This window comes from Papio anubis, chromosome 6 (genome assembly GCF_008728515.1).
Source record: "Papio anubis isolate 15944 chromosome 6, Panubis1.0, whole genome shotgun sequence".
NCBI classification, from domain to species: domain Eukaryota; kingdom Metazoa; phylum Chordata; class Mammalia; order Primates; family Cercopithecidae; genus Papio; species Papio anubis.
In genome coordinates, this window is record NC_044981.1 from 60,278,810 (window position 1) to 60,306,560 (window position 27,751).

Sequence of the window (27,751 nt, forward strand, 5' to 3'; positions counted from 1 at the left end):
ATCTGGCAGGTTATTTCAGGTTTTGGAGTATAAATATGAGGTTTCCTTTTGCTTGCAGACAGCAATATGTTGTTACACAGGGGCAGATATGGATTTACCTGTATAACCAGGGGCACAGAGGCAGTTGTATCGATCAGTCCTGTAGACACAATTTTCTTCATCTAGACAAGGTGAGATTTTACATTTATTTACTTCAAGTTCACAGAAGGGCCCATGGTACCCAGGTTCACAATTACAAAAAAATCTGGAAAAAAGTGGAAAAATTAGAAATATCCACGTAACAATGATAATCATTTATTATATATGATTCATATTTCTATTTTAAATGTAAGACATTTGACTTAATTGAAATAAATAATATATATATTTCATGTTTTCTTTGGAAAAATATAGCAATTCCCCTTGCAAAATTTTGTTCTGCTCAAATGTTCTTGATGTGTGAAATTTTGAAAAACAATGTGTTGGGTAAATAATTACTATAACCTGATGAATACTAGTATCAAAATATAGAAATAATTTCCAAAGGAGATATTAAACTGATCAAAACTGTATACTTAGCAAAAATATCTCTTCATACTTTTTCCTTTTAGAAGTCTAGATAAAGAAGCTCTAGAAACTTTCCATAAAATGTTTTTGAGCTAGATTTTTATTTAGATTTTTTGAGGAAACTCTTCCTAATTAACTTCTTTCATCATTTTATAACCACAGAAGTCTAACATCCTCCAGGCTCCTTCTTGTACTTCTTCAACCGACATTAATTAATTGAGCACCAGGCATTAGTCATGTACCCATATTCAAGTGTAAATTAAACTTGAGCCTGCTTTTGAAAGTCTCAGGAACAGAACAGGAATACAGATGTGAAAACATTACAGTAGATACATATCAATTGAGATAGGTCTCATGAAAGCACGGCTAACTGCTAGAGAAGAGGTGACAGAAAAGGTCTTAGTATTAATAAAGGAGTGGGATCAGGGTTTTAAAATTCTGTATATGAGTGAAAACATGCAGTATTTGTCTTTCTGTGCCAGATATATTTCATTTACAATAATGTCCTCCGGGTTCATGTATGTTGTTACAAATAACAGGAATTCATTCCTTTTTATGGCTGAAGAGTAGTTCATTGTTTACATATACTACACATTTTTTATTCATTCATCTCTTAAGTAAAATAAGCCAGACAGCAGGGAAGAGGGGATAGGAAAGGTTGATTGATGGGTGCAAAGTTACCGTTAGAAAGGAAGAATAAATTTGGTGTCCTATCACATAGTATAGTGACTGTAGTAAACAGTAAGGTATTGTATATTCAAAATAGCTAGAGGAGAAAATTTTGAATGTTTTCACCACAAAGAAATCATGAATGTTTGAGGTGATCTCTATGCTAATTATCTTGATTTGTTCATTACAAATGAATGAACAAATGTGCTGTAATACAATATATTATGTAGTATAATGATACAATGTATTAATGTATCAAAATAGCACAACACATAAATGTTATAATTATGTGTAAATTAAAAATAAAATTAATAGAAAAAGAAAGAGTAAGGAATCTTTGTACCAGTTGGACAGAAGGCATTAAAATGTCATGTGCAATGGGATACTGGGTGAAAGAAGAGAGTATTTCCCAAGAGTTCTTCATGTGACTAGGGAAATTACTATAATCACCTTTTTAGAGTAACACTAATCCAATTACTAACTTCTTGAATTTTTGTTCAAATAGTCAAACTGCTTTTCTCCATCTTATTCATTTTGCGAATATCTCCCCATCTAGTGAGAGGTAATGTAATGAACCTACCAAATGCCTTACTAAAATCAATAGATTTGTTAATAATACTGTCTTTGACTGCTACTTTGTGTTCGCACTGAATTAATGATGATTCCAAGGAATCACAGAATAGATAGGAATTGGACACAGAATTCTCAAAAATAGTAGTGAAAAGTACCTCAAGAAATGATTTTTTTCATATTGGCAAATTTAAAAATGTTATATTGCTATAAAAACAAATAATGACTTTCAATTTATGTATTTCTTTCATGTACTTCTAACAGTTCTATTATATTTGTAGAAGTTTCAAAATCTAATTTATATTTTGAAATATTGAATACTAGAGAATTATTTTGAGATATCTTGCTTTTTCAGTGTTTTATGATAATCACCACCGATTGTCTCAATTTTTTCTAAATAGTAGTTTACTCATTTACTTTATAGAATTTTCTCTCTCTCTCATTTTGAAAATCAGAAAATCATAACATATCTTGTCTTTTGCCACCCAAATTTTGTTTTCTATTAATACAAATGATTCTTTAGTAGTATCATGATCAATCAGTACCCAAGTACCCTAAAATCTGGAAATCTGGACCACTAAAAAACCAGAGATGCTCTTCATTAATGATTCTTGTCTGAGTCAATTTTCCCCATACTTTTTGTCAAATGGTGCTTTTCTTTTTTTAAAATTATTATTATTATTATTATTATTATTATTATACTTTAAGTTCTAGGGTACACATGCATAACGTGCAGGTTTGTAATATATGTATACTTGTGCCATGTTGGTGTGCTGCACCCATCAACTCGTCAGCACCCATCACCTTTGTGCTTCTTTTACTAGTTTACATTCTACTTTTAGAAAGAGTATCTTCATTTATTCATTCATTTTTTCAATGATTTTGTATCAATATGGACTCATGGATTTTTATTTTCTCAATGGATAAAATATATAATAATTACTATTTATTTTAATATTTAATTTGTCAGAGATTTAGCTAAGGGAAGCTCTTCAAGCTGGCTTCTCTTTTCTTTTCACATATCCTCATTCTTTGATCATTCCCACTTTCTAGCACAAGATGTCCCAGGTTTATCTTAATGCATTCTCTGTCCTAGCTTTGGCATCAGCCATTTTTTTCAGGAGCCCTGGTTTCTTTAAGTGAAGGATATTACTTAGAAGTTAAATTATTGATACGTCCATCACTATATGAATAAATATAGCTACATGTATGGATACATTGGCATATGTATGTACACATATAGTTGTATGTAAATAACTGTGTTTGTGTATACATACATAGTCTATTTCTGTATCTTTGTGCATGTTTGTGTTTGTGTGTTTTAAACACATACATAGGAATGCATGAGCTCATACCAAACACTCCAATCATAACTTAACACAACAGGGTTCATTTTAATCCGGTCTATTTCTTTATCTGAAATTACTTTTTTAAATAACAAGAAATATGATTTTCATTACCTTAAATGTAGTTACTTACTTGTTCCATAAGTTAATGGGAAATTTTTGTGAAATGTCTTTTTGTCATGATGAAGATGTAGGTTTTGCCGAATGTTAATTTTTTTTTGTCTGTATAGTTATCTTGAAGATACACGAAGAGATTCAGATTTTGACACCGACCCAGAATTCTTGTTTTTTCAATTATGATTTCCCTCTGAATTGTGCCTTTTGAACCCTTTGATACCTTTTACTAAATGTTATATTCATTTTTTGCTTCCATAGCCATCCTTCAAATATATTTACCCTAATTTAAAATGAACTTCTCAAAAAGTTCTGCTTTTTTGTTTGTTCTTTAACATTTATCGTGTAACTTATTTTATGAATCTCAAATACATACCTTACACTTCTGATTTTGAAAGTGATGTCACACAGTAAATAAACATACATGTACTATCTCAAGACTTACAGAAGTTTATTTTTCTAAAGTTTTTGGCATACAGATAACTATGTGAAGAATTATTTTTAAAAATAAGAATTATAATGATCCTTTCTTCAAAGAATGCTTCGCTTCTATTTCAATAACCTTTCTTTCCTTTTTGCTCTCATTCCAAGACTATTATTTTTTTCTCATTTTCTAAACTACTCCTGAAATCTGAACTTTTCAACATAGCAAAAATATGCATTACTTTTACATAAAATAAATTCCAAGCATTATTAAGTTTCAAGACTCTGTTAACCCACAGATGCCTGTTCAACTGGAATGTTGGGGGTCCCTGCTTTGTTAATAATGATGCGAAAAGGCCCTGGGATTCCAGAGTCCATTTGGAAGTTTTCTGAATTGCATCTAAAACTTTGTAGAGATCAAAGAGAAAAATCATCGACCCACTATTAACAGCAGCCCCGGTGAAACAGTTTACAGAAAATATTCAACTTATGTTTCTTACTTTCCACCACGCTAAACAATATGAGGGCAAATTTGTGTGAAAATAACATTTGACTCTAGAACAGAGTATCTACCTTTAATCCTTGTCTCTGCTTTCCCAGAAAAAATGTAAATATTTGCATTTTCTCTTTCTTCTTGCCTCCCTCCACCTGCCCCACCCTGCTCTCTTCCTGTTCCCTGTCTCTAATAGGAAGGGCAAGCACAATGCTGGATTACTTGGGACGTTTTCACTATGCACTTAACATTGGCCCTTCAAAACGTTAAAAAATAAAAATAAAAGTGTATAGGGTATGTCTGAAAAGACCCTTACCAAATTTTTCCCCCTACTGGCCTCTGACTATATTGTGCAGTTGCTTCAGGTTTGGTATAATTTTCCTTTCACTATTACCTGCTGAGGGTCCCTTGATGCGAACCGCCTCTAATAAGGCTAGAGAAAAATTAAAAGTAAACCTGATTTTTATTAATGTCCTAAGGGATCCAGTCAAATGTACGGTAAGTATTGCATTTTATGTTAAATGTCCCTAAAGTATATTTTCCTTTGATAAACTCAATTTTAACAGCTTTTAAAATATACATATATAATAATGTCTTCTATCTTGAGAGAACAATTAAGACCATGAAATATGTATTTTTGTTGAAATAAAAATTTCTCATTTAAATAAAAAGCTTTCACTTCAAAAGTTTCACTAGAATCGAACAAATATATTGTCAAAGTATTAAAATTATAATTCATACGTTTAACTTGGCATTGGCCTAAACTTTTTCAAATAGGTGTTCAAGATACTTTTTTAATCACTAAGATACATTTTAACAGTGACTTCTCAAGAAAATTCAACATATTAAAATAGAGATAAGGAAGAGTAACTATAATTTGCATAAAATGATATTGTCAAACTGAAAAAAAGATGGAAAAATGCAAGATAATCACACAAATTGTAGCCCCCAAATTAGCCACGATTACATTTAATTTACATTATTCTTGTATACTTTTGCTCTTATTCCAGATGAGAGAGAAATTAATAAGTAGATGTGCTATTTGTATGCTTCTGAAGTTATTTTAAAATGTAATTATTAAATAGATTGAATAGTATTACAAAATCCAAATATAGAACAGAATGTTTAATAAGAGTTTTGATTCTAAAATGTATTTGCAATAAGATTAAATCATACTTGTTTGAGTAGATATTTTTTAAAAGCTTACATTCTAAAGAAGAAAATGAAATTATAAAGTGTCACAGGTGAAACTTTCTGATAAGGACTTTTTAGCCTATGTTAAAGCAATTCTAATTTTGAAAGAATTTATATTACATTTTAAAGCGTTTCTACTTTTTTCTTGTGATATTATAACTGCATTCATGAACCACACTTCTTTATAATTAATGACAATTTTTACTTAGAACATGAATAATCTATTTTATATTTTCAACATGTCTTTATTACATTGTATATAAATATATGTCTACATTATTTATCATACTCACAACATGTCTTTATATGTTTTTATTATAATTGCATGTGGGTGTGAATCTGATTTGAAACAGTGATGTTATAGCAAATTCTCTAGTAGAATAAACATCATTTGGATTGATGACTGTTTCTAGGCAAACAATTACAGAAGAGTAAACAGATTTTTGTCTTTTGGTGAAATGCATATTAACTAATCACTTTTAAATTTGTAACAGCGAAGAATTACTCAACTTGTGAACATCACAAACTGAATGGTCACAATATGCTTGTTGATAATTATCTGGCTATGATAATCACATCAGCCAGGCTTTTGCAACATTTTCTTCTATGTTTTCTTTAAATGGACTAGCCACTGTTACTGTAATTGTTCTTGCAAATTCTATTTAGTTGTAAATTTTCAGTAGACAGATACTATTGTGAGTGACCTAAGTGAACTAGTAGCAATGACTTGAAAAGACATTAGTTGTATTGGATAACATATGCTATGAAGTGCCAGAAAAATGTAAATTCCAGTGTTCACTTTTGCAATGGATTTGTATATTAATTGGGGCTGTCATTCATGTGTCATTATATCTCAGTAAACTCATCTTTAAATCATGTTACTAGAGGTAAGTCTTAATTGTTGTAGGCCACAGTTTCAATAACCACAAGAGAGAATAGAATAGATCAAAAACATGAACCTAACTATGAGGCATATATGTAGTAACTCTTGTTTGTAATATGTTTTTGTTTATGTGGCTACAATTTAATTTACTTTGAACTAACTATAAAATTATTTGTTTTAAATGAGTTGGTAGATTACTTGAAATATTTTTAATGAGTACTTAATCAATAGATTAAGTTTTTCAAAAAAATAAAAATTACTTTCTTTAAGAAGAGATAAGAAAATCAAATGTGACTACCTCATTTTTAGCTGCTAATTGATTTTTAATCTTTGAAAGATTTTAATTCATTGAAAATGGCTTTTATTATAATAATTTATACCAGGTAATTTTCTAAGAATAGAATACTTAACACCTGTATGCCCATCACCCATATTTAACTCATCTTAGTATTGATTCATGTTGCTGAAAATTTTTTAAGGAAAACACACAAAACGTAGTTGATCTGTCACATATATGATATATATGTGTATATATATGTATATATATATCTGAGATCTGTGATAAATATGTATGCACACACATATATATGTATGAAACTCCTATGCATCCATTCAATTAATTATCCTCCATTCCTCTCTACCGGGAGAAAATTACTACTCTTAAGATGCTATGTATTTTTTAAAATATGTTTTAATACTTCACTAAATATGAATTACATATCATATTATTCTGAGACTTATTTTTTCAGTCAATCATACATTTTAATAAATATTTAAGTGATATACTTTTCTATAATTTATTCACAGTAAGTAATGTATAGATGCTTATCATTATGTTGCATTGTATTTGTTTTGTTTTCTAATGTTTACCAATGTCAAGATATTGGAAAGGAATCACCTTGTTCATATATCCTTGCTGACAGTGCTGGATGTTGCCATGGAATTGGGTTTCATGATATTAATTAAAATAGATCTAACAATGCATAGACTATTGGATATGCTTGACAATCAAATGCAAAATGAGCAAATAAGCATATAAATCAGAGAAACAGAGTGGACATCAGTGGACTGATTCACAGATATCTATGGCAGAGGCTAATTGATGATGGGGTTTTAGAAATGAAATATATAAACAGTCTAGTTATGGTGCTGCCTCATGTATATACAATGAAATGTCTAGTTTTGGAGGACAGAGACATAATTCAATTTGGCTTTGTAGGGATTCTCTGCCTCTTTCACAATTCCAAGACCTAAGCTATGTCACAGACTCAGTTACTCAACTGAAAGTCAGGGTTTGCTCTCTTAAGAGGAATCTTTAATAGAGTCACAGGTATTTTATGTATCTTTCTGAAGTCTTCTTCAGAGGTATCTGAGGCTATTTACCAGTAGGACTGTTCTCTGGTGAAAGAAAGATATTCAGACCTTTTAGGAGTTGCTGAATACTGGTTCTGAAAGTATACTTAACTTTACAATGCTACTAATCCACTAGTAGAAACAAATTATTGAGGTCAGTTCAGATGAGGCCACAAACACATCTTCTCTTTGATTTTGTTTTTTACCGATAGTTCTTGAATATACAGTGTAGTTGATATATTTAGTAACAGCACAATTTCTACATTACAGTAAGAGCTATTATGGAGAAAATCCAATTGGAAGATCTTGTCCTGCCCCTATAGACCCATGGAGATTTTAAACTGGCGGCAATTTTGTATTCCTATGGTACTTGTAGTGATTGGTGTCCCCTTGAAAGGAATGAAAGTTGTAGGGGTGGTGTCTCACCAGATTGGACAATGTGAAAGCTAGATAGGGCATAGAAAATGAGAGGAATGATAGAAAATTGTTGGAAACTTAAACAGGATCTGATGCAAATTTCACCAATTCTAAAGTTTGGATCTCTATGAAGATAGATAAACAGAGCTCCTGGTGCCTGAGTCCAATCATGGCAGAGAAAATTAGTTATTTTGTGTTCTAATTAGTACAGCTCCACTTGAATTTGTCAGAATGCCTTTTTAAAGATATTTCAAAAGACCTAAGTAAATAGAAAACAATTTTTCTTAAATTGCCCTACACATTCAATGAAATTCCAAACAAAATTGCTTGTTTGAATGTATAACCAAAACAGCATGGTACTGGTACCAAAACAAAGATATAGACTAATGGAACAGAACAGAATCCTCAGAAATAATACCAGACATCTACAGCCATCTGATCTTTGACAAACCTGAGAAAAACAAGAAATAGGGAAAAGATTCCCTATTTAATAAATGGTGCTGGGAAAATTGGCTAGCCATAAGTAGAAAGCTGAAACTAGATCCTTTCCTTACTCCTTATAGGAAAATTAATTCAAGATGGATTAGAGACTTAAATGTTAAACCTAATACCATAAAAACCCTAGAGGAAAACCTAGGTAATACCACTCAGGACATAGGCATGGGCAAGGACTTCATGTCTAAAACACCAAAAGCAATGGCAACAAAAGCCAAAATTGACAAATGGGATCTAATTAAACTAAAGAGCTTCTGCACAGCAAAAGAAACTACCATCAGAGTGAACAGGTAACCTACAGAATGGGAGAAAATTTTTGCAATCTACTCATCTGACAAAGGGTTAATATCCAGAACCTACAAAGAACTCAAACAAATTTACAAGAAAAAAACAAACAACCCCATCAAAAAGTGGGCAAGGGATATGAACAGATATTTCTCAAAAGAAGACATGCGTACAGCCAACAGACACATGAAAAAATGCTCGTCATCACTGGCCATCAGAGAAATGCAAATCAAAACCACAATGAGATACCATCTCACACCAGTTAGAATGGCAATCATTAAAAAGTCAGGAAACAACAGGTGCTGGAGAGGATGTGGAGAAATAGGAACACTTTTACACTGTTGGTGGGATTGTAAACTAGTTCAACCATTATGGAAAACAGTATGACGATTCCTCAAGGATCTAGAACTAGATGTACCATATGACCCAGCCATCCCATTACTGGGTATATACCCAAAGGATTATAAATCATGCTGCTATACAGACACATGCACACGTATGTGTATTGCGGCACTATTCACAATACCAAAGACTTCGAATCAACCCAAATGTCCATCAGTGACAGACTGGATTAAGAAAATGTGGCACATATACACCAGGAATACTATGCAGCCATAAAAAAGGATGAGTTTATGTCCTTTGTAGGGACATGGATGCAGCTGGAAACCATCATTCTCAGCAAATTATCCGAAGAACAGAAAACCGAACACTTCATGTTCTCACTCATAGGTGGGAACTGAACAATGAGATTACTTGGACTTGGGAAGGGGAACATCACACACCGGGGATTGCATTGGGACTTATACCTGATGTTAATGATGAGTTGATGGGTGCTGACGAGTTGATGGTGCAGCACACCAACATGGCACAAGTATACATGTGTAACAAACCTGCACGTTATGCACATGTACCCTAGAACTTAAAGTATAATACTAATAAAAAAAAAAATACAAGTTGATTGTAACAGAAGAAATTGCCACAATATCTAAAGCTACCTGAAGATTAAGTAGCCCTACCAGTATTGAGATATTTCAAAGGTAGGTAATTAAGATTCATGATACTAGCACATGGATGAGAAACTGAACTAAAGCAACAGGACAGAAATAGAGAAATAGACATATCCATATGTGGAAACATGATCTGCAACCAAGAAGGCACTACAGATCAGTGAGTAAATGATGAACTTAACATGTAACAGACATGGCTTATTTATATAAAAAAATAAACTTAAGAATCTACATTTGTTTTTTAAGTGTGTAAAGAATGAGATAAGAATACTTTACACCCATACTCATACATACAATATGCCTGATGCATCTACATATAAAGAACATTTTAATTATTTTAAAAGGAAATATAGGGAAAAAAATCCTTTCATCCTAGTGTAAAGAAAAGTTAAATAAGATGAAACTTGCAAACCATATACTAAGTAATAGATTAATTCAAATATATTAAAATTAAGTTTTAGTACATATAACTTATAAAAGTGAAGTGTTTCTTTCAATAAGAACTTATATTCAATAAATACAACTAAGAAAGACATTTAAAAAATCATATATAAGGATTCTTACAAAGCAATAAGAAGAAAAAACATTAAAGAGCAGATGCTGACTCAGCAAGATGGCAGAATAGGAATTGCTCAGGTCTGCGTCTCCCAGAGAGACGAAAGCAGAAGGCAGGTGATTTCTGCATTTCCAATTGAGGTACCCAGTTCATCTCCTTGGGACTGGTTAGATAGTGGGTGCAGACCACAGAAGGCAAGCAGAAGCAGGGTGGGGTATTGCTTCACCTGGGAAGTGCAAGGGGTCAGGGGCCTCCCTCCCCTAACCAAGGGAAGCCTGGAGGGACCTTGCTGTGAGGGACAGTGCTATCTGGTGCAAACACTATGCTTTTCTCACGGTCATTGAAACCCACAGACCAGGAGGTTCCCTCAGGTGCCTACACCACAAGGACCCTGGGTTTCAAGGAAAAAACTGGGTGGACATTTGGGCAGACACCAAGCTAGCTGCAGGAGTTTTTTTTCTTTTTTTTTTTTTTTCCGTATCCCAGTGGCACCTGAAACGCCAGCAAGACAGAGCCCTTCATTCCCACGGAAAGGGGACTGAAGTCAGGGAGTCAAGTGGTCTTCCTCAGCAGATCCCACCCCTACAGAGCCCAGCAACCTAAGATCCACTGGCTTGAAATTTGCACTGCCACCACAGCAGTCTGAAGTCCACCTGGGATGCTGGAGCTTAGTTGGGGGAGGGGCCATTACTGAGGCTTGAGTAGGGAGTTTTCCCCTCACAGTGTGAACAAAGCCCACCAGGAAGTTTGGACTGAGGGGAGCCCACCATAGCACTTCAAAGCCACTGTAGCCAGATTGCCTCTCTAGAAAACTCTTCTCTGGGCAGGGCATCTCTGAAAGAAAGGCAGTAGCCCCAGTCAGGGGCTTATGAATAAAAGTCCCATATCCCTGGGACAGAGCACCTGAGGGAAGGGACGGTTGCTGGAGCAGCTGTAGCAGACTTAAACGTTACTGCTTGCCAGCTCTGAAAAGAGCAGCGCATCACCCAGCACAGTGCTCAAGCTCTCCTAAAGAACAGACTGCCTCAAGTAGGTCCAGGGCCCAACAGGGGTTGACAGACACCTTATACAGGAGAGCTCTGGTTGGCATCTGGCGGGTACTCCTCTGGGATGAAGTTCCAGAGGAATGGGCAGAAAGCAATATTTGCTTTTCTGCAGCCTCCACTGGTGATACCCAGGCAAACAGGGTCTGGAGTGGACCTCCAGCAAACTCCAGCAGACCTGCAGAAGAGGGTCCTGACTGTTACAAGGAAATCTAACAGACAGAAAGCAATAGCATCAACATCAACAGAAAAGATGGCCATGCAGAAACTCTCTCAAAAGGTCACTAACAGCCAAGACCAAAGGTAGATAAATCCACAAAGATGTGGAAAAACCAGCACAAAAAGGCTGAAAATTTTAAAAACCAGAATGCCTCTTCTCCTCCAAAGGATGACAATTCCTCACCAGTAAGGGAACAAAACTGGATGGAGAATGAGTTTGACGAATTGACAGAAGTAGGCTTTAGAAGGTGGGTAATAACAAACTCCTCCGAGCTAAAAAAGCATGTTCTAACCCAATGCAAGGAAGCTAAGAACCTTGATAAAATGTTAGAGGAATAACCAGTTTAGAGAAGAACATAAATGACCTGATGAAGCTGCAAAACACAGCACGAGAACTTTGTGAAGCATACACAAGTATCAATAGCTGAATAGATCAAGTGGAAGAAAGGATATCAGAGACTGAAAATCAACTTAATGAAATAATGTAAGAAGACAAGATTGTAGAATAAAGAATGAAAAGGAACAAACAAAGCCTACAAGAAATATGGGATTATGTGAAAGGACTAAACCTACGTTTGATTGGTGTACCTGAAAGTGACAGGGAGAATTGAACTAAATTGGAAAACATACTTCAGGATATTATCCAGGAGAACTTCCCCACCTAGCAAGACAAGCCAACATTCAAATTCAGGAAATACAGAGAACACCACAAAGATACTTCTCGAGAAAAGCAACCCCAAGACAAATAATCATCAGGTTCTCCAAGGCTGAAGTGAAAGAAAAAATCTTAAGGGCAGCCAGAGGGAAAGGTCAGGTTATCCACAAAGGGAAGCCCATCAGACTAACAGTGGATCTCTCTGCAGAAAACCTACAAGCCAGAAGAGAGTGGGGACCAATATTTAACATTCTTAAAGAAAAGAATTTTCAACCCAAAATTTCATATCCAGCCAAACTAAGGTTCATAAGTGAAGGAGAAATAAAATCCATTACAGTCAAGAAAATGCTGGGGGATTCTGTCACCACCAGGCCTGCCTTATAAGAGCTCCTGAAGGAAGCACTAAATATGGAAAGGAAAAACGGGTACCAGCCTCTGCAAAAACAAACCAAAATGTAAAGACCATCGACACTATGAAGAAACTGCATTAACTAATGGGCAAAATAACCAGCTAACATCATAATAACAGGATCATATTCACACATTACAAAATTAACCTTATATGTAAATGGGCTAAATGTCCCAACTGAAAAGCACAGACAGGCAAATTGTATAAATAGTCAAGAACCATCAGTGTGCTGCTGTATTCAGGAGATGCATCTCATATGCAAAGATACATATAAGCTCAAAATAAAGGGATGGTTGAATATTTACCGACAAATGGAAAGAAAAAAAAAATCAGGTGTTGCAATCATAGTCTCTGATAAAACAGACATTAACCAACAAAAATCAAAAAGACAAAGGATGGCATTACATAATGGTAAAGGGATCAATGTAACAACAAGAGCCACCTATACTAAATATATATGCACCCAATACAGGAGCACCCAGATTCATAAAGCAAGTACTTACAGACTTACAAAGAGACTCCCACACAGTGATAGTGGGAGACTTTAACACCTAACTGTCAATATTAGACAGATCAACGAGACAGAAAATTAAGAAGGACATTGAAGACTTGAACTCAGCTCTAGACCAAGTGGACCTTATAGATATCTACAGAACTCTCAACCCCAGATCAACAGAAAATATATTCTTCTCAGCACCAGTAGCACTTATTCTAAAATTGACCACATAATTGGAAGTAAAACACTCCTCAGCAAATGCAAAAGAACAAAAATCATAACAAACAGTCTCTCAGACCACAGTGCAACAAATTAGAACTCAGGATTAAGAAACTTACTCAAAACGGCACAACTACATGGAAACTGAACAACCTGCTCCTGAATGACTACTGGGTAAATAACAAAATCAGGCAAGAGAAAGAAATAAAGGGTATTCAAATAGGAAGAGAGAAAGCCAAGTTATCTCTGTTTGCAAACGACATGATTGTATATTTAGAAAACCCCATTGTCTCAGCCCAAAAACTCCTTAAGCTGATGAGCAACTTTAGCAAAATCTCAAGATACTAAATCAACGTGCAAAAATCACAAACATTGCTATTATAATAGACATTAATAGACAAACATTAATAGACAGAGAACCAAATCATGAATAAATTCTCATTCATAATTGCTACAAAGAGAATAAAATACCTAGGAATACAACTTACAAGTGATGTGAAGAACCTCTTCAAGGGGAACTACAAACTTCTGCTCAAGGAAATAAGAAAGGAAACACAGAAAAATGAAAAAAAAAAAAAATTCCATGCTCATGGATAGGAAGAATCAATATGGTGAAAATGGCCATACTGCCCAGAGTAATTTATAGATTCAATGCTATTCCAATCAAGCTACCATTGACTTTCTTCCATTATTGGAAAACAAAACAAAACAAAACAAAACAAAACAAAATACTTTAAATTTCATATGGAACTAAAAAAGATCCCGTATACCCCAGACAATCCTAAGCAAAAGATCCAAGCTGGAGGCAACATGCTACCTGACTTCAAACTATACTACAAGGCTACAGTAACCAAAACAGCATGATACTGGTACCAAAACAGATATATAGATCAATGGAACAGAACAGAAGCCTCAGAAATAATGTCACACATCTATAACCATCTGATCTTTGAAAAACCTGACAAAAACAAGCCATGGGGAAAGGATTCCCTATGTAATAAATGGTGCTGGGAAAACTGGCTAGCCATATGCAGAACTCTGAAAATGAACACCTTCCTTACACCTTATACAAAAATTAACCCAAGATGGATTAAAGATTAAAATGTAAGACCTAAAATCATAAAAACTCTAGAAGAAAACCTAGGCAATACCATTCAGGACATAGGCATGGGCAAAGACTTCATGACTAAAACAACAAAAGCAATGGCAACAAAAGTCAAAATTGACAAATGGGATCTAATTAAACTAAAGAATTTCTGCACAGAAAAAAATAAAATAAAATAAAATAATAATAAATAGATAAATAAATAAATATATATATATAAATCATCAGAGTGAACAGACAACCTGCAGAATGGGAGAAAATTTTGCAATGTATCTATCTGAGAAATGGCCAATATCCATAATCTACAAGAAACTTAAACAAATTTACAAGAAAAAAAAAAATCCCATCAAAAAGTGGGTGAAGGATATAAACAGACACTTTTCAAAAGAAGAATTTATGCAGCCAACAAACATGAAAAAAAGCTCATCATCACTAGTCATTAGAGAAATGCAAATCAAAACCACAATGAGATGCCATCTCATGCAAGTTAGAATGGTGATCATTAAAAAGTCAGGAAACAACAGATGCTGGAGAGATGCTGGAGAAAATGTGGAGAAATAGGAATGCTTTTACACTGTTGGTGGGAGTGTAAATTAGTTCAACCATTGTGGAAGACAGTGTGGTGATTCCTCAAGGATTTAGAACTAAAAATACCATTTGAGCCAGCAATCAATTACTGGGTATATACCCAAAGGATTATAAATCATTCTACTACACAGACACATGAACATGTATGTTTATTGCAGCACTATTCACAATAGCAAAGACTTGGAATGAACCGAAATGCCCATCGATGTTATACTGGATAAAAAAGGAAATGTGGCACATATACACCGTGAAATATTATGCAGCTATAAAAAAAAGAATGAGTTAATGTCCTTTGCAGGGACATGGATGAAGCTGGAAACCATCATTCTCAGCAAACTAACACAAGAACAGAAAACCAAGTACTGCATGTTCTCACTTATAAGTGGGAGTTTCACAATGAGAACATATGGACACAGGGAGGGGAACAGCACACACTGGGTCCTGTTGAGGGGCAAGGGGATAGCATTAGGAGAAATATCTAATGTAGTTGACGGGTTGTTGGTTACAGCAAACCACCATGGCACGTGTATACCTATGTAACAAACCTGCACATTCTGCCCGTGTATCCTAGAACTTAAAGTAAATAAATACATATATAGGCAGATGCCATAATTAGGCATTTCTAGAAAGGCCAAATTAAACATCTCAAAATGTACATAAAATTGTTAAACTTCATATTATTATAAGAATGCAGGGAGACTACAATAAGATATAACTTTACATAAAGCTTAAGATGGAACATTCTGAAAATGCCAATAAAAACATTTATTCCCTGCTAAGAGTACAAAAATTGTATTTTTCAAAAGAAATGAAAAAAATATATAGATGTGATTTAGCAAATGTGACCATGTTTACCCAATGATTCAACAATTCTACTGCTATGTATGTAACCTCGGATATACTAGGACTTGTGTATTTAGAGAAATATTTGAAAACTTTAATATCATTGTAGGTAAGACAAGAGAAGCAAATAGTCCAAATATCTATAATCAGTAGAAAAATAAATTTTGGCATATATTTAATATGAAATATTCTATAAAAGTTAAAAATGAGCAACAGATTCATGCGTCAACAGGAACGACAAAATATGTTCAACAATTTCCAGAGACTATACACAATATTGTTTTGCTTTTATTAACATGGAAACTAAAGAGCATTTTGTTCAGGCACACATACAAATAGTACTATAAACTAACAGCAAGAGTGGTAAATAAAAATCTGAGATTTTTGACATAAGTGATTGGATGGGAGAAATGAGGATGTACTGGTACAAGCACAAATGTATCAGTAGTGATCTGCTGCCTTAGTTATATAATGGGCACATGTGTGCTCACTTTATTATTTGCTGACTTACACATGTCAAATAATTAATTTAATAAAAAGTAGCTTCTCACCTGTTTGTCAGATCCACACATGTCCCATTATTTTTGCAAGGTTCAGAGGAACATTCATTAATTTCAATTTCACACAGAGATCCAGAAAACCCAGGTCTGCAAATACACCTTTTAAACAAAAAATTGAGTAACTCCATTAGTACAGATGTATAAAATCAATGCTTCAACTAATTGTAGTGTGGCAAGTTTTTAATAAGTATAAATGTTGCTTAATTCACCAATTAAAATTCTATACCTATATACATCTAGACACACAAACATGTATCTAGATACTTTTTAGTTTTCTGTACCTGAAATTGTTGACCATATCTTCACAGTCACCATAATCCTGGCAGGAAAGGAAGAGGCACTCTTTCACATCAATTTCACAATGTTTACCTTCAAATTCTGCAAAGAGTATGAGATGAGTATGGATGAGCAATCCTTGTTATAGAGTAAAAAAATCAGAATCAGTGGTAGTCTAAAGAATACATTCATAATGGAGGTTAAAAAAAAAGAAAATAATCTCAAGCTTCTCATAAAACTCCATTTCCCATAATGTGTGCATAAAAACATACCAGTTTCTAGATTAATCAGTTTGAATGAAAGATTCTAGGGAGGAATAGTCTACTAAATCCTCTGAGAAGGTAGAGATGTTGCTAATGTTGCTGTTGTTTTAAAGTATTTAAATGTTTGAACAAGAAGAACTGAAATGATCCGGAAAGCAAATGAATTAATGTGATGACCAATCTTAAAGTAAAATTGAGCTTCAATGATCAAATTTATTCAAGGCAGTTAGCAGATGAGGCAAATTATTTAATTGCTTTTTAGATGCAAGTGATTCAAATAAAACAAATTATTTTGATTCATAGCTACATAATCAGTCATCCATTTAAACACACGCCAGTTATATTAAAAAAAATGTGAAAGAAAATTATACAGGCTGATAAAAGAGGCAGTTGTAATTATTTCAACTCATTTGTGTCAGAAGAAACCTGCATGTAATCACTTTTTACAATACAATGAAATATATTAATATTTATAATAAACAGGTAAACAATGCTATGGTTATATATTGACTAAGTATAATAAAGTATATGCTTAAAACTATTTTTCTTGTTCATATTTTTTCTGTACTAATTCAAACATGTAAGAAACAAGATTTCCCTTTATTTTGCTTTTTCAGTGATATTACTAAGCACTAAATAAGTTCAGCCACATCATACAATATTCTAAATGTCAATATGCAATCAGGCTAATTTAGTTTGAGGAACAAAGTGTCATTCAAGTTATTTTAAGGAAACTGTATTCATTGTTGGCATACACATAGACTGGAATTGGAACTAAGAAGCATTTAAAGGGAAGCATAGTCTAGCTATCCAGGAATGGCTGTCTTCCTTTCATAGTACCTGTCCTTTATCCTTCTCATATCACTTTTTCTTCTCTTTCTATCACAAATATCTCAACATGTTCAGTTTCAAATCACTTGTAATGTTGCCATGCAAATGATATAGCACAGTTTTCTTGGTCTCTGTCTATATTATGATATTTCAGCTTCAGCATCAACTGTTCAATGAAAAATTCCCTCGGTATTTTGTCACTCAGATTCCCATGATAGAACATGGAATTTCTGACCTACTTCATCTTTTCATATCATACCATGCCACAGTCAATGCCATTCTCTGTGGTGTCTACCATTGGATCAAACTCCAAACTTGCCTCCCGTTGCAATTTAACAGGGAGCTTGGTGTTACACCTTATGAAATCTGGCTGCCTCTTTGGTAGGATATAATATGGAAAACTAAAAGTTACATAATCCAAAAGAAAACAAAAAAGAAAATTAAACAAAGTACAGATATAACAAATAAAAACCAAATAGCTAGATGGTGTATTTATAGCCATACATATCAAAAATTATATTAAATATGATTTTTAAAATCTCCAATTTGAAGGTAGAGGCAGACTAAATAACAGAAGAAACTACATGATAGCTAAAAGAAATTTATTTAAAACATAACAACGATAGGTAAACATTTAAAAGATGGAATGATCACACACTATGAAACACTAATTGTAAGTAAGCTACAGTACTTATGTGGCTAGCAGACCCGGTAGTCTTCATGACAAACAATATTTTTAATATGCTGTATTTTTCTTACTCAATTCTCAGAGCCTGTAAATGAATCTCTGAAGTTACACGTTTGTAGTTCGTTCATACACTAGATGTTGTATCCTCAGCATTAGAAACAAAGTTAAAATGAATTACTTCCAAGTTAATACGGCTCTCCTCACTTTAGGTGAGCAAGTTGTAATTGTTCCAACATGCAAGATGTTTAATTCTTTAAGTATTTGATTGAGGTTAGATTTTTCACAAGTTAAAAATTTAAAAAGTTGAGTGCATTTCACCATTCCTACTTTAAGCCTGGTTAGTTTTCTCTGGGAGGCAGGGCATTTTGACACTAAAGTGATTCTTAGAAATGTTCTTTTGAGGCAGTGGAACTCAGGGGCACTGACTGGCTATAAAGAAGTGTGAGTGAGCCTCCGTGATTTCAGCTGTGCTGATGAATTAGAACACTCAAGGCCCAGGACTTGGGTAGCTCACAGGATAACCTTGTTTCCCGTGATTTTGTCGTATTCATTAAGTTTGACATTTCTGAGATGGAGTTTTGTTACCAACTGGCAACATATGTCAATGGGTTGAGGAAATGAGATTGCCGAAATGCAGTAGACACTGGGAGAAAAAATAAAGTATCTGTGGATTGCATTCAAAATAAAGCAAAGCTTTGCTGAGAGAGCTTATGTTTTAGGGATTTTAAGAGTGAAGTGTGCATACAGTCATGTGCTGCATAACAACATTTTGGTCAATGACAGACCACATTTTTAACGACAATGATCTTTAAAGATTATAATGGACCTGTAAACGCGTAGGGTATCTCATCTAAGTTTGTGTCAGGACACTCTATGTTGTTCACACAACAAAATTGCCTAGTGATACATTTCTCAGGATATATCCCCTTTTTAAAGCAATACATGACTGTATACTTAATCCCAAACTACATATTCTATAATCCTTGGTGTTAGAAGTTGCTATTCATTTCTGTGAAAGGTTCTTGTTTTGAATATATGAAGTTACAGGTAAGAAACTATCCAAAAAGAAAGTTTAGTATTACTAATTTTATGTTGTCCCCTTGTTCTTTATTCCTACTTAGAACTATTCGGTTGACCCTACTTTGTTAACTGCAGTGAGGATCTTCACATGCATTAAAAGTGAAGCATTCTTAAATGGATACTGCCTTGATCCTTTTCTTACACTGTCTCATCTGTGTATGATAACAAATACACATGAATGGTTAGTAAATGATATTTTTATACTTCTGCACTTGTTCTTCGAAAATATACAAAATTAAATTTTAAAGCCTACTGCAGAAATGTAAGATCTAAATCAATCTGGATTATAGGTATTAATTTTTTAAATTAATTAATATTTTTCCTTTCTAACAAATTCAGCCTTTTTGCAGTTTGTGCTCTAGAAGGTAATGTTTGGAACAGAGTACAATAATGAAATTTTCATTAAAAAAACCATTTTACATAACATTTTATTGTTCAGGACTATATTTTAACAATCTCCACTTCAGAACCGGTATTAATTGGAGTAATTTGAAATGAATGTAAACAGGGAAAAAACTAGTGTATATCATAGCATGAATTCAAACAAGGTAGTTAAAAATAATATATTTTTAAATAAAAGCCTACTTAAAAATGTTTTTCTTTCAAAAGTATTAAATGTCTTATTTCTATTTATTCTTAATTAAATAATCTAATTTCTCTGGATTTAAAAACTTGATAAAAAGAAAACAAAAAAACACTTCAGAAGTTTCTCTTAGCAAGTCAGATTTTTTAAAAAATATTATTTTATTGAAAAATATTTGTATTCAAATATTAACATTTTCTAAAATAATTAACCAATATAAGTAATTCTTCAAATTTAACTTTAAAAACTATGAAATATGAATATATAGAACTAATATTTCCAATAGTCACTAATAAGATTTTTTAACACCTATTTTTAAAGTGAACTTAAAAAAAAGAAAAGCTAATATTTTAGAATGTAATAAATATTTAACATGTTTTAATTATGTATGTATTTTCTTTAAGGAATTTTCTAAATTCAAATTTCTACAGCTATTAACCTTAATAGGTATGTGCTACAACATGGGTACCTGTTTTTAATTGTCAACAGAAGTAATTTCTAATTTATACAAACTATTTTGTCAAATGACACATTTATTTGATATTTGTACTTGTATACCTTAGGTAATGTAGAATTAACATAATGATAGTATATATACTGGAGTAATAGACACATTTAAATGCCACTACCTGTCTCCCCTGATACTACAATTCCATCAAGCTTAGGATCACAATTGTAAATCAATAGCACAGTAAATGATCTGATTCTGCTTTCACTACAGCTCCTTGCAAGGTATCTTTGCCACATTTTAATCCTGTCATTTAAAGAAACATCTGCTTCTTTCACCTTGAAGACATACAAAGTGGCTGTTTTAGAAACTAAGCTCTTTAGATTAAATTAAGAAGCATTTGATAGGGTAATTTTTTGCCTATAAACTGAGAAATAGAGTAATTCAAAGAAGAAACAAAAAGAACAATTCATAAAAAGACCATTAGAAGAAATTATTTAATTCTTGACATATTTCTAGGCTAGACACACACATGCTAACATAATAATTCTACTGTATGCTACAAATACACACACTCTCATGCATTTCATCTGAAGTCCTCTTTATCTTCTTAATCTTCATGTGGTTTTGTGGGTTTTATTATTATTATTATTATTATTTTATTAGAGACAAAGTCCTGCTCTGTTGCCCAAGATGAAGTTCTCACTGTAACCTTAAACTCCTGGGCTCTAATGATCCCTCCTGCTTTAGAGTTTTGAGCAGTTAGGACTGCAGAAATGAACCACCATGCACCGCAAGTTTTTAAAAAATAATTTGTAGAGATAGATATGTTGACCAAGCTGGTCTGGAGCTCTTGGCCTCAAGTAATCCTCCTGCCTTAGTCTCCCAAAGTGCTGGGATTACAAGTGTGAGTTGTTGTGCCTGGCGCTCAAGTGATAAAATTTTTATTTTATTTCTACCAGCTTGAAGTTGAAACCAGTTTATTCAACCTTTCCCACTCAAATTAACTCTTTGCCTTCACGCTATGTCGTAGCCATTACTCTACTGGCCATAAACAATATAAACAAAAACATGAACTTAGTTAAGAAGTGAGATTTATTGGTAACCCGGCTGAGAGGGGTATCAGGCAGTTCACAAAATTGAAGTAAGAACTGTAAGTTCCTCCAGGATTCCTTCTTTCCCAAACACTTCTATCCTACTATATGCAGATCATCTCCACATGAAGAGAACATGGTCGTTGACTGTACCAATTGAAAACATCTGGCAGAAAGAGAAGGCCTCTTCTCTCAGCATCAATTCCAAAGAAAGGGTCTGAACGCCAATATTCCAGTCACATGCATGCTCAGACTTAGGTAAACCATAGTTACCAGGGGATGGAATTTACTATGTGTCTTAGCTTGAGTTCTTAAAAAAAAAAAAAAAAAAAAAAAAGTCTGAGACAATGATTTTCTCACAAGAAGTTTATTTGAGAGGTCATCCCAGATTCCAGGAATTATTGCAAGGGAGTGGAAGATAAAGCAGGGAAGGGAGTGGTTTAATGAGCACATAATTGTTGTGGGCAACTGAGGCTTCATATGCTGGAGACCCTCTTATAAATCATGCAGAACAAAACTAAAAGTTGTCAATAGAAATGAGAAAGCAATGTTATGTATCCACAACTTGTCATCCCTTGTACATATTTCTGGCATAAATGTGGAAGTGATGCAGGATTTTTCTCAGCCCATTTGCCAGACTTGTGGGAGGGGTGCCCCATCTACTCGGTCCACTATGCTCAAGCCTTTGGGGGAGGGAGCATGTGAGCCAGTATGTGCAGGACCTCTCTGGCCACTCCACATGCCGAAACAGGAGAAAGCTCCACACAGCCCCCCCAGCCAGACCAGGTGTGTTGCCTTGTGGGGAACATGGTGGCACCCAGTTGAGTGTGTATGTGACATTGAAGCCCCAGAGGGGATGTTACAGTGCTCCTTTAGTTCCACTATTCACGGACAGCAGTGTGTTAGCAGCTCAGCTGGCCCCTTGCCTCGTCACATGGTTGGCTGCCCTCTGCCAGGGAGGGCAAAGGGCTGGCTGGACAGCCTTTCTGGGTACCCATACTCAGAGGGTACCAAGCTCTTGTCTGGTGTCCAAGAAGAATGAGATCATGCAGATGACTGAAGGGTCATGAAGGTGGATAATTTTATTGAGTGATGAAAACAGGTCTCAGAGGAGAGGGGAGCTTGAGAGGGTATAAGTAGGACAGGTTGTCTTCCTGTACAACCTGAAGGCAGGCTGTCTCTTCCCCAAAGTCAGGCCATCTCGTCTTCTACTGACTGAGTCTGGGGTTTTTATAGACACAGGATGGGGAGTGTGCGCTGATTGGTTTGTGAGTATGCAAAAGTTAAAATGAAGACAAGACTCGAAGATGGGTACAAGAGTGTGGAAAACCAATTAGGAAAGGGTAGGTGTATGTAAAATAGGTGAAGGGTGGGGATCAATCAGAGGAAAGCACTGCCAAACAGGAAGACAAGTTCTCAATCTGGTCTGAGGATTTAACTTATAGCTTGGCTTTCAGGCTTTAAACTGTCATTGGCTTGGAGGTGATGTTTCACCAAGTACCTATCCTTATCTGTCTAGGCATTTGGCTGCCTCCTGTCACTATCAAAAGCTTTTACAGTATTGTACTTTAATGATTAATTAACTGGTGTGTCTCTCCTTTAAACTTTAAATTCCTTGAGGGCATATCTTCACCATGTTTAATTTTTCCAGAACCTATCTCAAGACTTGACACATCATAGGAAATCAATATGTTTGTTGAATCAGTTAATAATATTTTTAAAATTTCTAGAACACTACCAACATGCAGTTACAAGACAGACATGTATTTGTGTACAGAGTACAGTTTATAAAGGCAGAAAAAGTTGGTTACAATAAATTTCTAGGTGTGTAAATTCATTACATACTAAACAATCAAAGCTAACACTATTGAGGTGTCAAAAATAAAACCCATTTGTTTATAGAAATCTTATAAAATGTGCCTTTCTATGTGTTGTTTTTCTATTTATTAAAGCAATGTTTTTTCTTACATTGTGCCAAACGAATAAGATTTTATATAAAATAAACATATTGAATTATTAGTGTCACATGCTCTTTTGCCTCCTCATTTACTTGTAGAAAATGTTCACTATTCATAGAGACCCAAATAATCACCTCAATTCTAGTCAGAAGACAGAAGCATTGCCCTTTATCTCACAAAGCAGGATCACAATAGTTCCGGTGCTTAACTATACTGATAATTTTTTAAGTAGCTTACTTTGCAAAAAGGATTAGATCATTTTTACTATACATTTCAATCACATTAACCAAAATAGTTTACCTGCTAAGCAAACAGTTTGACATAAACCCAAAAGTATCAGTTATTCTACTTGCTGGTCCTTCAGAGTGAATTTGAATGTCATTTCTAATATAGTTGTCTAACATATAGTCGCATTGTTACTCTGGCTGAAATTTTATCTATACTCACATTTATCTAGTGAGAGACCCTATAGACTGACTAAAAACTGTGAAAACAAATTCAGAAATACATATGCTGAATCCTTAGCCTAAAGTCTTAAATTTCTATTCCGATGTCCTATTTTAGTCAATTGACAAACACCAACAACTTACAAAGAGATCCAGTGGAGCTTCCAAATCATATCTGTAGATGTTAAGTATTGGAATTCTTTGTAGTTCTAAATGTTGATACTTGTGAGAATTAAATTTGATAAAATATTTTCTTTTAAAAACAATATGCTGGCTTTGACATAGAACCTATCTTAAATAAAGCTGTTAAAGTAACTCAGTCAAAGCTTCTAAAATGTTGCAGTCAACTTCTTTTGAATTTTCTGAAGTAGTTTTTAAAAGCAATGTTACAACCTTTAATTTTTGATCTGCTACAGAACTTAAAACTGCTAAAGACACATTATTACAGTAGTCAGATCTGATTTACAGAAACATACTCCACAATTAGGTTTAGAAAAACATAGATGTAAATTCGTTAAAAAAAAAAAAATGATGTGCACTTCAAGTATCTCTTTGTACTGAATCGCAATCACAAAGGAATAAACAAATAATTCACTGTGTCCACCTGCCACTCTAGCCAAAGCTCTGATTTGACTTAAGTACAATAATAAAATACTAAGGGGAAATAAGATTTCCTTTATTTAATAATAGTGAAATCTAAATTCTCCCCATGACATCTTTGTTAATGTTCAAGGGGACAGCAGATATCATTACTAGTTCAATATATGACTAGAAGGTTTTATAATGTTTCTAAACTTTCTTTCCCTGACCCCATAGCAGGAAAGAAATATCACTATATTTTATAAATTTATTAAATGCACTTATAAATAGCAAATGAATTTTTAAAATACTAAGGTTTGAAAACAATGCCCACTTTGGAGAAAATTATATCTGAGAGAAACAAAGGAGGTTTACCTGAAGTGAATAAATATACTATGGCCTTCTCAATAAATATCTATCTAATATTTATGTTCTGAGATTTTTTTTCTATTTTACTTAGCTACTTACATTCTCAGAAATAATAATGTTATTAAGTAAAAAAATTCTATGTAGTAGAATGTTTAGTAGAATTGTTCTACTAAATAAATTCGCCTCACTGATACTGAATAATTTTCAACAAGTTTCACTCTCAAAGTTTGCTAAAAGGAAAACTATTTACTTGTTGGAATTATGTTCTTCATAATTACTAAATTTGGGCATCAAATGCTCCCCTTGTATTTTTTCTTCTCTATCTTGTTTCACCTGTCTCATTCTTGCAAACATTCTTTCACATGGCCTATAAAACCCATGCCATTTTTGCAAAATCAATTATTGATGGTTTTCTAGCTTTTAGTTTTAATCTTTCAGAACACCCAGAAGTTTCTGTCATGTATACAGGTTCAAGGACTTGCCTCAAAATCCTTTAAAAAGATTAATATCTTAAGAAAATTTTAGAGGATTTGCAAAAACAAATGGAAATAGCTTTGAATTAGATACCTATTTAACTAAAGTCATCTAAGCTGGCTTTTTTGAACAGAAGAGTAAATAAGTAATATCCTTATCATTAAGAGACTCCCTTAAGGGCCAGTGAGAGGGAGGAAAACATGAAACCACAGGTGAATATTAGAAAATAAATTGCAGTTGTGGACCTCCAAACACAATGTGTTTTTTATATTATGCTTATGACACATCTAGTTATTCTGAAAACTGGCCATGTGTTTTGGAGCAGAAGCATTTCCATTGAAAATCATAATTGCTTGTGAGTAACCATCAACACATGAACAGTGAACATGTACCTAAACCACTGTGCATCAAAGAGACTTTCTTCACTTGCGCATGAAGAGACCCCAATCAAGAAAGTTTAATGATATAAACAGAGTTATTGGCTGATATGACCCAGAAAGCCAGAAATATCCTGGCTTCAGATGTGGTTGGATCCAGGAGCTCCAACAGTATTATTTGAACTGTTCATTCTTTCTTGCATAGGATTTCTCTTATGAGACTAAGCAGCCACCAAAGTTATGTGATTATAACTAAACAGTCTAAGTAGAAAGAAGTAATATTTTGATAGCTCCAGAATAAAATGTAAACTAAGACATTTCATTACTTTCAATTATACCTATGCCCATCTCTAACTAACTGCTATTGTCATGAACACTGCATGAACAGGATTGTTCAGAAAAGAGAAACTGTTATTAAAGGAGAGACAGCTTCTGAAAGAAAAAAAAAGGGCCAAAAAGCTATAAAGCTTTGCACTTTTCCCTTTTCCCAATAGTGAATTCTTACATTAACTCCTTTGGTGTATTTCTCTATTATATTTTTATAACAGGATTTGAAGTTAGATACTCCGCTACCCACAATGTGCATAGGGTTTTTCTAACCCATTTGAAGAGGCCATCATCCCATAGGCACAATAAATACACAAACTAATTAAGTAATTATTTAAAACCATTAAAATCCATATCAGCTCTTACCTTCTCTACAAATACAATGCTGATTTCCATCTACCAAAGCTAAGCATGTTGAGTTGTTTCTGCAAGGGTTATTAAGTAGGTCACAAGGGTTATAGCGTTGGTGGCAAAACTGTCCAGTATAAAGGGGTGGGCACAGACACACAAATTGTCCAGGGATGGTAGATTCATGACAAAGACCTCCATTCATGCATGGATCAGAGTCACATTCATTTATTTCTTCACTACAGTTCTGCCCAGTCCATCCAGACGTACACTCACACCTGAAATAAAATATTAAAATTTTAAGAAGTGTGAACTCGTTTTTCAAGTTTATTTTTTGTATTTTTAATTACTCCCTTGAACTAATAGTATGTGGTGCTTTTAAATTTATAACAGGACTAATAAATAATACATAGCTTTAAAATATTTTTGCCTAATTTCCTGTGACAATATAATACATATTACCATAAAACTTACCACATTGGCTGAAATAAGATTTTAAAAGCATTAGCAAATTTCTAACATAGGCCTCTGAGACACGTCAGAGAACAACTATTGAGCTAAATTACCAATTGAGCAAAATTTTCCTATGAATTATTTAATATGAAATAAGTTTTACAGATGAGATCACTATTTATAAGCCTTAAGTGCTATTTAATTCAGTGTCCTTAGCAATATGTGAAATTCTTGCCATCACCAGAGTATATAACAGGTGTTACTTTTTGTTAAGCATCTGTTTTTGGCTTTGTGTGTATTTGTTGAATCATTTGAAATGCATGTTTAAAAATTTCTTTTCAAAAATTTTAGATTCAGGGCTTACATGGGCAGGTTTGTAACACAGATATATTGCATAATGCTGTAGTTTGGGCTTTTGTTGAACCCATTGCCCACATAGTGAACACAGAACCCAATAGGTAGATTTTCAACCCTTACCCTTCTCCTTCCCTGCTCACTTTTGGAGTTCTCAGCCTCTATTGTTTCCATCTTTACATCCATGTGTACCCACTGTTTAGCTTCCATTTGCAAGTGAGAAAATATGGTATTATATTTTCTGTTTCTGTATTAATTCACTGAGGATAATAGCCTCTAGCTGCAACCATATTGCTGCAAATGAAATGATTTAAT

General features: G+C 33.8%; 1 protein-coding gene across 1 annotated transcript; it reads right to left on the reverse strand.

Annotated features, from left to right (window-relative positions):
* On the reverse strand, positions 1-27,751 carry LOC103883758 (protein eyes shut homolog). Its single transcript, XM_021936792.2, has 4 exons — positions 26,648-27,751; positions 16,770-16,866; positions 16,480-16,587; positions 1-244 (listed from the first exon to the last, which is right to left on the reverse strand). The coding sequence occupies exons 1-4, from the start codon at positions 26,832-26,834 to the stop codon at positions 73-75; spliced, it is 564 nt and encodes a 187-aa protein (XP_021792484.2). The 5' UTR covers positions 26,835-27,751; the 3' UTR covers positions 1-72.

Excerpts from the sequence above, each read along its gene's own strand:
- LOC103883758 (XM_021936792.2), bottom strand. The coding sequence starts at position 26,834 with ATGAATGGAGGTCTTTGTCATGAATCTACCATCCCTGGACAATTTGTG. Across the intron at positions 16,867-26,647 it reads GCATTGTATTTGTAGAGAAG|AATTTGAAGGTAAACATTGT; the intron begins GTAAGAGCTGAT and ends TACTCTTTGCAG. Across the intron at positions 16,588-16,769 it reads GATATGGTCAACAATTTCAG|GTGTATTTGCAGACCTGGGT; the intron begins GTACAGAAAACT and ends TTTGTTTAAAAG.